This window comes from Tenrec ecaudatus, chromosome 1, assembly GCF_050624435.1.
Source record: "Tenrec ecaudatus isolate mTenEca1 chromosome 1, mTenEca1.hap1, whole genome shotgun sequence".
Taxonomy (NCBI): Eukaryota; Metazoa; Chordata; class Mammalia; order Afrosoricida; family Tenrecidae; genus Tenrec; species Tenrec ecaudatus.
Window position 1 is genome coordinate 235,445,851 of NC_134530.1, and position 12,561 is coordinate 235,458,411.

Sequence of the window (12,561 nt, forward strand, 5' to 3'; positions counted from 1 at the left end):
CTCTCCGTCTCTAGGCGGGTCCACCCACATGCAGCTAAGCCCACATACCAGTGGGAAGACCGTTACCCATGCTACCCCATGCTTCAAGACAAAATTTCATTTATTTGTCATTAGAAATAAATATTTCATACTATATAATGACATATTGTTTTGTGATGAATCACTATACTTTAATTATGTTCAATTTGTAACAATGAAAATACATCCTTCATATCATATATTTACATGACAATTCATAACAGTATCACAATTACAATGATGAAGTAGCAATGAAAATAATTTTATGTTTGGAGGTCACCACCTCATGAGGAACTGTATTAAAGGGCTGCGGCATGAGGAAGGTTGAGAGCCGCTGTCCTAGAGCGAAAAAGCATTTAACTAAAATGAGAGAAAATACTGTCGAGACCTATCCATTGCCCTTGTCAGAACCTGGGCATCATCCCTGGTCCTTCTTTCTTCCTTTTGGACTCCCTGTACACACCTCTTCTCTGTAGCCAGAATTGACTTTCAAAATGGCAAATGGGACCCTGTATTCCTAGCTTGCAGCATCTCAGCCCACAGCACGGCCCTAGTTCTCTAGCATGGATGTGAGTTCTTCTGTGCCGCCTCAGCTGCCTTTCCCTTGTCTATCAGTGACCATGCTCGCATACACTCCTCTCCATTCCACTGGGATGCTCTCGGTTTCACTCTTGTCCTCCAAAACTTGACAGCCATGACTCTACAGTCCCTTTCCCTTGACGAATCCCTATTTGGCCTGTCACCTGTCCAAATTGTGCATGTCCCAAGCACACCTTGTTCTTTGTGCTGTGTGCATATGACTGAGTTCCTCACTGCACTGGAAGCTCGGAGAGCATGGGTCAGATCTGCCTGCTTCACAGATGCTTCACCAGTGCTTAGCATTCAATCTGTTTCATCAGTTGGTTTTGACTCATAGACACCTTATATAATGTTACCAAGTCTGTAATGTCTCTCTGGGAACAGACAGCCTTAACTTTCGCCTGTGGAGCAGATAGAAGGCTTGAATTATTATCCTTGAGGTATACGTATACCGAATACTTAGCCCACAACACTACCAGGACTCCTTCTTGCTCAGCATAGCACCTGGGTAACAGTAAAAGCACAACAAATACTTGAATATATGAGTGAGTAACTATAACCTATGGTCAAGTATTATATGCATATTGAATCATATCATATTTGCATTGCAAGGAATCTTAGAACATGCACAGGCCCAACATTTTAAGCACGATAGGCGATTACCTGGCCCCTGCCTACTGCTCTTCGCCACCTGCTTCTGGCCGTAGTTATTTTGGCATGGGTTCATTTGCTATAGCTTGCATCATTACTGTTCCTCTGCCTTCAAGCAAAGTAAGTCTGTTCTTTATTCCATGTCTTAATCATTCAGCTAGTTGCAATCATTTCATGTGCCTCTCGCCATTCGTAGTTCTCTCTTCTTCAGAACAAATGTCTCAAATCCTTGGGATTCCCATTTTCCCGATTGGAAAGGGTGCCTTCCTCGATTCCTCTGCTGACTTTCCTTAAACAGAATGACGCCCACAACTTACCAGAACACTGCCAAATATAGTGCAGAGCAAAGAGGAACCTTGGCCTCATTTCTCTGATGATGAAACTGCATGTTGATAGGGCTCAATGCACTGATCCTGTAATCTTTATTCTGCTATTGTTACTACAAACAGTAATTATGCTAATTATTTTTGCACCAAACATATGTTGAGCACATACCATGATACAGAACCATGCTAAGACAGTTCCTGTAGTATGACACTGTGGTCTTCTGATTGGATGAACCTGGCAATAATGACAGCATATTCACAAGGAAATGAATTGCGCAAAGTCACTTATCTAGTGAATGGTAGATTCAGGAATGATTATAGAATAATTTCAGTCCTTAAGGTTTGTTTCTTATTTGTTAATAGATTATTTCTTAAAGCAGTTTGGTTTATAGAGACATTGTGAAACCATACAAAAGTTCCCATGTGCCTCTCTTCCCTGCACCGTTTCCCCTTTCATTAACGTCTCACACTTCTGCATTTGGGTTGTGCATTTATTACAGTGAATGCATACATAGCTTATTAAGTAAAGTCCACGGTCTACATTAAGATGTATTCTGGTGTTTTACCGGCATATGTTTCCACAATTCCGTAACATGCGTGACAACCATAAAGTGTCATTAAGAAGATTTTCAGTGCCTTGAAATGCCCGTATCCCACATATCCGTCCTCCCCCCCCCCACGCCCAGCCTCCTCAGTCGTAGCAGCTGCTGGTCCAGTCTTACCCTTTCAGAACGCCCTCTTGCTGGACTCACACAGTGTGGAGGTAGCCTTTTCAGAGGAGCTGCCTTCGGGTAGCAATAGGTTGTTAACATCCTTCCACATGTGTTTGTAGCTTGATAGCTCTGTTCTTTTTTATTGTGGGAAATACTCCATTATATGGCTACACCACCATCTGTTTATCTGGCCGCCTCTTGAGGAAAACTTGGTCGTTTTTAATTTGGGGCATTTATTAATAAAACTGTTAAAAAGTTTCATACGCAGGTTTTTCTGTGAATATACACTCTTTTCCCTCATTTGGGTAAATACGAGGAGCCCAGCTTGATCATAGAGTAAACCCATACTTAGCCATGAGAAACTACCAGACTGCCTTCTAGAGTGCTGTGCCACTTTGTGGGCCCTCTAGCAGTGAATGAGCGCTCCTGGTTTCCCACATTCTCACCAGCGTAGGGTGGTGTCTGGGTTTTGGAGCGCAGCCATTCTAGTAGGGATGTGGGAGCTCTGGCGGTGTGACGGCTACACGGTGGCCTGCAAACCATCACGCTCCAGTTCAAAGCACAGCGCTCTGAGAGAGAAAGGTGAAGCTTTATATCCTGTGAATAGTCCAGTCTCAGAAACCCATAGGGAAGATCTACCCTGTCTTACAGGGTTGTTGTGAATTGGAACTGATTCACTGGTAGTGAATTTGGCATTTTTTGGAAGGAGTCCTAGTGGCACAATGATTAAATGTGACACAGTGGTGACATATTCTACTGTCATAAGCCCATTACCGTTAAGTCAGTGCCTAAATAGGGACCCTAGAAGACAGAAAATAACTTCCTCATAAAGTTTTCAAGGCTGCAATTTTACAGAATTGGACCACACCATCTTCTCCCATAGAACAGCTGGTGATGTTTCTGTTATCAACTCAATGGACTCTAAGAACAAAAAGAAAAAAGTTAAAATTCTTGATAATTAGTACGTAATTATCAGTAGGTGGACACAATTGCTTTTTGTTGTTGTTAATTACTTGACTAAAGTTAAGCATGGGGCTGTGAACTGTAAAGTTGGCAGGTCACACCCATCAGCCACTCCGCTGAGAAAGAAGAGGCTGTCTGCGCCGGTAAGCGGTACTGTCTAGGAAACTACGTGGGGCTGCTAAGAGTCAGAATGCACTGGATGGGAGTGTTTGGGTTTGGAATAAAATTTAGTCTCTTTCAATGGACAGTGTAAGATACGAAATGATAATAACAATATGTAATTGATCAAGGATTCATGAGGGTTGGGGAGGGAGGTGAAAAAAAGAGGAGCTTAGACCAAGGGCTCAAGTAGAAAATGTTTTGGAAATGATGATGGCAACATATATACAAATGTGCTTGAAGCAATTGATGGTATAAGAGCCCCCAATAAAATGATTTTTAAAAATTAGTCTCTTTAATTTGAGGATGTTTGAATTCTAATAAAAAGACCACTTTTCTCAATAAATGACAATAAGTATCAATAAAAGCTTTAAAATTAAAAAATCACCTCTATATTGATAGAATTATGAATATAGAGAGTTAGAGTGTATTTATGAAGATATTAACTGTACTGCCTATATTAATTCCTCAATTTTCATGATTTTATCTAAGAATCCTTGGGACATTGCCTATAGCCTGTGTATTACTGAAACTTTTGCTTAGTATATCAAAGTACATTAAAAGTCTATGTGGTACATATCAAAAAATTTTTAATTAATGTAACAATTTTGAGTTTCTTAATCAAGTCTGAGGTGATCATTTATGCTCAGTTGCTTTTTGTTTTGTTTTGTATTAGGATTTGGAAACATCTCACCACGTACCGAAGGGGGGAAAATATTCTGTATCATCTATGCCTTACTGGGAATTCCTCTCTTTGGTTTTTTGTTGGCCGGAGTCGGAGATCAACTGGGGACCATATTTGGAAAAGGAATTGCAAAAGTAGAAGATACATTTATTGTAAGTATGATAGACTTTTAATTTCATATGCTTATTAATTTAATTTATATATAATAAAATATCTGTATCACCTTATGTTAAGGATTCGTTTCTTGAGTTTTATAGTAATTTATATTGACTTCTAATTATAGTTAGCTCACTCTACTAAAATTATTTTTGTCTCAATCAACATAGCAATGCCTTAGAATATGCCACAAAAACGTACAAAAAGTGAAGAAATCTGACTTCCCTAAGCTTAAATTCTAACTATATTGTCTACTCGGTATTTTCTATTACGTGAACTTTGCCTTTAGCCTTTCTTTTTATCCCTTATAAAAGCTGAATAATGGCCCTGACTGAGACATTTCCTCTGAGGGTGAGAGGTAATATATGTTCATGTCTAGCATACTTATAAAGCTATAAAGACTGGCAAGACTTCATTATTTAGAAAATTGCTTTGCGGCCTTGATTTTATTTGAGGCATTGTGTATATGTATCGCCCATGTGGAAAGGGTATAACATGCAGCAAATTACAAGTGATCAAATAATTCAATTCTGTAATGTCAATGATAAAAATTAATTGATAAGGTTGTAATCAAGGAGAGCTAAGCATTATATAAATGAAGATGTTCATATTTGTATATTTCATAGCAAAATAAATTAAAGGAAGCTCTTTTATCACAGTTTTTTGTGGTTTGGAAGCTTGTGTTGTTGAAGAAAATTTTAGAGGAAAAAGGATTATGTTACAGGATCAGATTATAAATGACTTACTACTATCATCGCTATTACAAATATGTTTTATTTTTCTTTTATTTTTCATTGTTATCTTTTTTCACATAAATTCATCAAAATATCACCCATTTAACTGTACTGATTAAATAAGATTGTTGAGTATAACGTCTTCAATTTGAATCCAAGACTTGTCTTAAACATTATTTATGTTTCAGATTTGAGATCAAAGATAATGTTCAATGATACTCAAAATCTTAAAAAAAAAAATAGAGCAGGCTCCTTGGACAGCTGGAGAAATTCCTGAAACTATGCCCTTAGTGACCATTGTCATCTAGAAATCCCTCACACTCATGGGTCAGTTTTCAACCAAGCAATCGAAAGATCTATAAGAGGAGCAATACCACTAGGGAGATAAACATACTTTAGAGTAATCAGCCATTTGAAATAAAAATGTAGCATTTACTTAAAGACAAAGTTCAAGAGGATTAGGAAAGAAGTTGGGAATGGAAACTGGGCACATTCAGAAGAAGCGGAATAAATGATGTTTCATTGTAGAAATCACAGTCAATGAGATGAAACAAAATGTGTGTGAATGTGTGCATGAACAATCTTCACCAAATTCAAAATAAAGAGTTGTGTAGAAAGTTAACTCTCAAATATTTTTGCTCTAGAGTGATATGCAGCATGCTTATTTTAGAATAGGAGGTCGGTTTGTTTTGTTGTCATGTTTGTTGTTGGTGGCTATTATACTTCCCTTAGATATGTAAAGTGGCTTGCATTTGTGTTGGTTGAGAGGGCAGGTTAGTGGCATGAACTTGGCAACTCGGGATTGTTCTGTCACTCATTGAGCGCATTTTGAGTGGCTGCTGCTTGCGGAGGGTATTCATAATAGGCAACGCCATGTTCTTGAGGTTCCACTCCAGTGAACATGACTCCACCTTTGGAAGCAAGCATTATTCTATGATTTTAACAACCTGTGCTCCTTGAACTCTGTCCTATGTGGTAATGTTGGTGGACCAGAGGAACTTTTATTTTGTTTTCCAATCTATTACTTTCAGAGGCCTTCATCCCCTCCAAAATATTGAAGTTCTAAAATACAGAGATTTTGATATGGTGATTAGAAATGAAAGCACAGGATCACTAATGTGATGGGATAGTTCTACTTTGTCCTCGAGGGTCCCTGCGACAAGCCAGAATTGACTCAAAGAAACACAGTGACGATAGCTTCAGATTGATTCCAACACAACTGAGCCTGTTTGTACCAGAGTAGACCTGTGCGCCACAGGGCGTCCAGTGTCTGGTGTTTCAGAGGAAGATCACCGGTCTTTTCTTCTGCGGTGCCTCTAGTTGGAATTGAACTTCTTGTCTTTAGATGAGGATCCTATCGCATGACCCATCTGCACTCCCCTGAGACACTTAACTCAAAGAGTTTGAAATATATTCAGACTTCACCTCATGCTTCATAGCATGGAGATTCCTGATTAGTAAAGGAGGTAGGGAATGATGAATAGTCTGATGAGAGCTGCAGGTTAGGGCTGCTCAAATTATACCATTGCCTACGTAACAGATAGCTCGCTTTGTTGGCTGTGCGATTTAAGGCTATAAAACACAGAGAAAATATATTTGGCTCATGTGGGAATCAAATTGTGTGGCTTAAATCTGCTAATGTTGTGCTTCTAATCAACTCAGTTGACATAAAAAGATCATAGAACGATCAGCTTCATGAGATGTATAAGTTTATCAACTATCAATAGTCAATACCGAGTCTTTGGTTCATTTTGACCTATTTTCAAATATTCCAAGATTGTTTTTGCCCACAGTTCATTGCCTGTCTGTAGAATGGAAGTCCTTCAAAAGCAGTTAAAGTAAACAAATTATGGTTATAGAAGTCAGCAAGCATATTCTCAGAACAAATGTAGTTTACTTTTTAAGGTATTTTGCAGATTTTAAGGCTATTGTGGGTAGTGTTGCAACACTGTAGTCATGGATTGTTTTGAGAAAATCATATTGTATCCATTTGTTTTTGTTCAATAAAGATAATTAAATTTTAAGTTAAAAGGGAATAAAATAAACAAAAGTAAATAAACTCACTTGCTAATTTGGTGATCACGGTTTATAGGTTAGCTCTGGAGACACATGAATAATCAATGAATCTCTCTCTCTTTCTCTCTCTCTAGAAGTGGAATGTTAGTCAGACCAAGATTCGTATCATCTCAACAATCATATTCATACTGTTTGGCTGTGTGCTGTTTGTTGCTTTGCCTGCCATCATCTTCAAGCACATAGAAGGTTGGAGTGCCCTGGATGCCATCTACTTTGTGGTCATCACTTTAACAACCATTGGGTTTGGGGACTATGTTGCAGGTAAGGTTTTCCCAGCACTGGCCCTGCCCGCCTAATCCTCTGCGGATGGATTGTTTTTCACTTGAGTTTGGAACATGATACAGTGGCAGAGCAATTGAGCAATATATTTTGTTCTATGAAAGAAACTTAAATTCTTCTTTGTTTAGGATTTTGAATTCCCACTCAAATTTCAGAAATCAATTAGCTACCTCTTGACCTACTCTTTCTGTTGCTATTTCTGCTTAGACCCTTAGTTTTAAAAACAACTGTAGACTTCAAAACATACTGCTTAAAAGAGTCAATCATCTATAGTATTTGCTTCAGTTAATTTAAAGTTCTGAGAACTGTATTGTTTTACCATGTCTAAAGTACCTAAAACTTTCTAACGTTCATGTTTTGCTTCTTAATGTATTTTGTTTTCTTATAGAATCTCTTAGCACTTTCGTTTACAGTTATATGAGGGTGTTTTAAAAATTCTTGAGAAAACTTCCGATATATTTTCATTCAATTTTTTCCATGAACTTCTCGAGGCTCCTCCATATTATCCAGCTGTTTTCTGTTGTGCAGGCATACCTTGTGTTGTTGTGCTCTCTATTACACTTTTCAGCTGTGGAAGACTTGTGGCCTCTTGCATCAAGAAAATCTATCAGTGCCTTTTTCCTCAACAATATGTACTCACTTGGTGTCTCTGGGATACAGATGGGTAATTCTGTCAGCATATCAAATCTTTTCATAATGCTACAACAAACTTAATAGTCGACAGTATAATGTAAGAATTAGCATGAGTTGTTTCATTGTGATGTACTCCATATTGCAGTGGTAAGGAACCTAACTGGAAATATCTTTGAAGTATGACTACAACTATGATTTTAAATAAATTACAATAATTTAGTGCAGGCAAGTATGATAATGGTCCATCACACATCATTTTGACTAATTCCATAAAACTTGAATCACTCTTAAAAAATAAGATGTATTAGAAAAACTAAAATGCTAAATATATTAGTTAATATACAGTCAGTTCTGACTTATGGTGACTCTGTGTGGTATACAGTAGAATTGCCTCATATATTGTGTGTGTGTGTGTGTGTGTGTGTGTGTGTGTGTGTGTGTGTGCGCGCATGCTGTACTTTAAAGGGAAGCAGATTCTGTGGAATAGCTAGATGCCTTCACATCTCTAGGCTTCAGGTAAGCAGGTATGATAGGCTGGATTGTCTAGAAAAACAAAACCTTGACACTCATCTATGTATAAGAAAGAACTTTATATCAAAAAGGAGCCCCAGCCCAGTCCAACTCAAGTCCAAGAGTCTACTGCTAACCAGAGCCCTCTTCAGACTCAGCTACAAGCTGTTGACAGAAAGGTGAAACAGGAGACAGGGAGATCACAGGCCAATGGCTGCAGTCACATGGATCCAAGGCTGGTGGAAACATGGCAGGGTGCTGACAACTTTCCACATCGATGGTCCACATGGGGCAGCCTCTGGAGGCAGATGGAATCCCTATGAGGAGGAAGGCAAAGGGCAACAGGGAGGAGAAGTTCCCAGTGTCTTATAAAAAGGTCATTACCCTAAGGAGGCATCGTCTAGCTGTAACCTGATTGGTAAGTTGGACTCTACATGTACACTTTCACACAGGTTCAAGTTGACATGAAATCTAACCGCCACAGCAGATGAGCTCAACCCCTTTGTGCCTCCTTAGACTTGATAGTAGGATTGTGGTACCAAATGCTTTAGAATAAATGCACCAGCAAAATTTAGTTTTATGAGAGTTTCACACATTCCAAATATTTACTGTTTTACCTGACCCAAATTTCTGACAACTATTTTCAGAAAAGAAAATAAGTTATATGGTTCCTTAAGAGTTTAGAGAACCCTAATAGTTCATCTCTGGCTATTAACTTCTTAATTCTGTTTTAACTTGGCAAACACTTTAGATTTCTATCCTTGTAGATTGGGACATGTTCATGGGCAAAGATTTCCTCTTGGTAAAAAGTACCCCTGCGTATCACACAAAAAACTTTGGATGTATCACTTTGTGGAGACTTTTATGTTAGATAGCAGTGCATATGGCTGGATGAATTTCAGGTATTAGTAACTACAATATAAGAAAACAAACTTCAGTCATGTCACACTCATTTTCTACTTCTTATTTAAGATATATGATTAGTATAAATAGAAGGGAAAAGTTAGCTAATAAGAGAAAGTAGCCACAGTGAGGCTTAGCAAAAGTGTACTTGTGGCACTTTGGTCTTAAATTGTCTTGTTATTCTGACTCATAGATGGCCTTATGTACAGGAGAATGTCATACCTCCCTGCCCTGTGTCCTGCTCACAATGGTTGAAGCCAATGTTTCCACCACTGTGTCAATCCATCTCATTGAGGGCTTTCTACTTTTATGTCTCACCAAGTACTTTACCAAGCATGGTTTTACTTCTAACCATGTTCTTTTCTAAGGAGAGCTTTACTGCCTTATAAATGTAATTAACAAGTTCTATTGTATCTACTTTATGGAATATATAGGTCTTAGGCAGCAATTCTTTTCATTTTAGGCAAACAGCCTCACATTGAATGTATTATTTCCAACAATAGGCAGTTTGTCACCCCACTTTCTCATCACCCACATGATCTGAGACTGGCTAAATAAAAAATGGATGGAATCCTAAAACAGCATTGTATCTATTATCACCATAAACAAGAAAAATTTTATTTTATTTTAAATTTACTTTCAGAGATCAAGATAATACCATCTAGATTGTATCTATTAGAAGCCATCCATGCTGGTCCACAAGAGAAATTCAATGAGAAAATCTGTGTCTTTGTGGGAATCCTGGAAGAGACACAGGGTCCAGCACCCTAGGGGCATAGAGTACAGAAAGACACTGTAGACTCCAGCTGCTGGCAATCCCAAGTGTATCAGAGCAGAACTGCATCCCCAGGGTTTTCCAAAGGTGGTCACCAGGCCGTTTGTGGAGTCCCTCTGTCTACACACAAACCTCCAACCTTAGTTAGCAGTCAAGCTGGTTGATCGTTTACAACACCCAGGGATGTTTTGTATGGCATTAAGTGTAATCTAGTAAGCAACCTAGTGTGAGAATTTTTATTATAATGTTCTCCTTTTTAGATTCATTAATTTTACTTTTATTTTAGAGAATAACAAAAATGTGAGACATGTCCCTTGATGATGATGTGTATCGGAATTTGATATGAATAATAAACAAGTGCTGAGAAGCACCTTAGAGATGAGGCTCTTCGACAGTAGTTGTGTTGACTCATCTCTGTGTCCCCTGTCTGTGCATTGGGGGGCCTGTTCTGGTCCTCATTAAACTTTAGAACCTCAGTCCGAGTACCGTAGTCTTTCATTGCCAGGTGCTTGTGTCCGTGAAGTCTTTTTGGAGAGAGAATGTGGATGAGGTGGCAGATGTAGCACAGGGTTGGCAGGAAATGTGTCCCCTTTGCAAGGTTCTGTGGAAACACAGAAATTTAAGAGGATCTTGGAAAATAATTGCCTCGTAAAGTTCAATAGAGAACTCAAATCAGCCTTTGATTCTGTGTGCCTTGTGACCCAGAAGTAAAGTACTCTTTCCTTTTTATGGGTCACAATGTTCATAGCACAACATATTAGAGCATAATTAAGTTCTACTTCATAAATAAAATAAATCTAGGTTTGTGTACACAAAATGTTTTTACTGCTGGTAATGTTGACTTAAAGACATTTTGAGGAGGCCTCTGTCCCAGACAAATAGACACACTCTTCAAGTTCCTCTGTTAATGTGACTGACCATGGGGATTCGACAGTGTTTTTACCCCGGGAAGAGCTCTCTTAGGAAATTTTACTTTTATATTCACCTCTATGCAACTGGCATATCTTGCTAGCTGATTGGCTACCTTAGTGAGAGACACCTACTCCTCCCCTCTGCCTTTTTTTTTTCCTGATTGCCCATTTCATCCTTTCACTAGTCCTCAAGGTTCAAGTGCTAAACCCAACCTGGGACGTCATAATGAGGAGCTCTGGTAGCATAGCAGTTATGCATTGGGCTGTTCATCCTATGGGGTAAGCAGTTTGAAACCACTAGCCACTCGGGGGAAAAGAGAAGCTTCCTACACCCTAACAACTTCCAGTCTCCGAAACCCACAGGGCCAGTGTACACTCTCCTACAGGGTTACAAGGAGTTGGAATTGACTCAAAGGCAGTGGGTTTTGGTTTGCTAACATGGTAGGCTGCACACTGAGCAAATAACATTCTAGTCAGTAGTTGGAATAACATTCAAGTCAGTCACTGCTCAGGAGAAACACAAGTTGGAATGACTCAATGGCAGTGAGTTTTTTGTTTTGTCTTTTGTTTTTAATAAGAGTTGTGGTGGCATACATATTGAGCTGCTAATCTCAAGGGCAACTGTTTGAACCCAGCAGGTGATCTGCAGGTGAAAGAAGGGGCTTTTGGGTCCCATAAAGATTTACAGCCTGGAAGCGCAAAGGAATAGTTCTACTCTGACCTATAAGGTTGCTGTCTAAGTCTGGGTAGACTAGAGAAACAAACTCAGAGACTCGTATGTGAACGAGAAAGAGGTTTATATACAAGAGCAGTTACATATTGAGGAAACATCCCAGCCCAATCCAGATCAAGTCCACAAGTCCAATTTTAGCCCATATGTCTGATACCAATCTATAAAGTCCTCTTCCAATTCACGAAACACATTCAATGATGCCGAATGCAGGAAGATCACAGGGCAGTGGGATGGAAATCTTCTGGGTTCAATGGCGTTGTTAGCATCTCAGTTCTGCCAGGAGTCTCCATGTGGCTTCTACAGGCCCAGGGTTCTGGCTGCATCAGGGTAAATCCAGGTGGCTTCTCCAGCTCAGGGCACTAATGTAGTTCCATGTGTGTTGTCAGCTGCAATGTCTCGCAGAGAGTCTCTCCTGCCTCTAAGGAGGAAAAACCATATTTCCCAAAATTCTCAGGAGAAAGTCATGCCCACACAGAGACTTCATTGTCTATGATCCAATTGACAGACTAGACTCCACCCCTTCAATAATAATCCTCTCAAATTGACACCATATTATGTAACTACCACAGTCACTAGGGGTTGGAATTGATTCAGTCATAGTGCTTTGGTTTGGTTTTAGGTTTTAGTAAGAGGAGGAGCCATGCTTGCAGAGCAACACCTTCTTTAAAAGGAAGAAGAAAGGAAACTATTGAGCAAAATTGTCATTGACTTGATTTTCATCCATGCCCGTGACATGGGCGTCCCTGGGCTGCACAGT

General features: G+C 39.2%; 1 protein-coding gene across 1 annotated transcript in view; it reads left to right on the top strand.

Annotated features, from left to right (window-relative positions):
- The window catches only part of KCNK2 (potassium two pore domain channel subfamily K member 2), a 140,916-nt gene that overhangs the window by 78,107 nt on the left and 50,248 nt on the right, over positions 1-12,561 (top strand). Inside the window, exons 4-5 of the mRNA XM_075540574.1 lie at positions 4,086-4,246; positions 7,135-7,321. Of these exons, the coding sequence (XP_075396689.1) occupies positions 4,086-4,246; positions 7,135-7,321 (348 nt within the window). The remainder of the gene's footprint in view (positions 1-4,085; positions 4,247-7,134; positions 7,322-12,561) is intronic.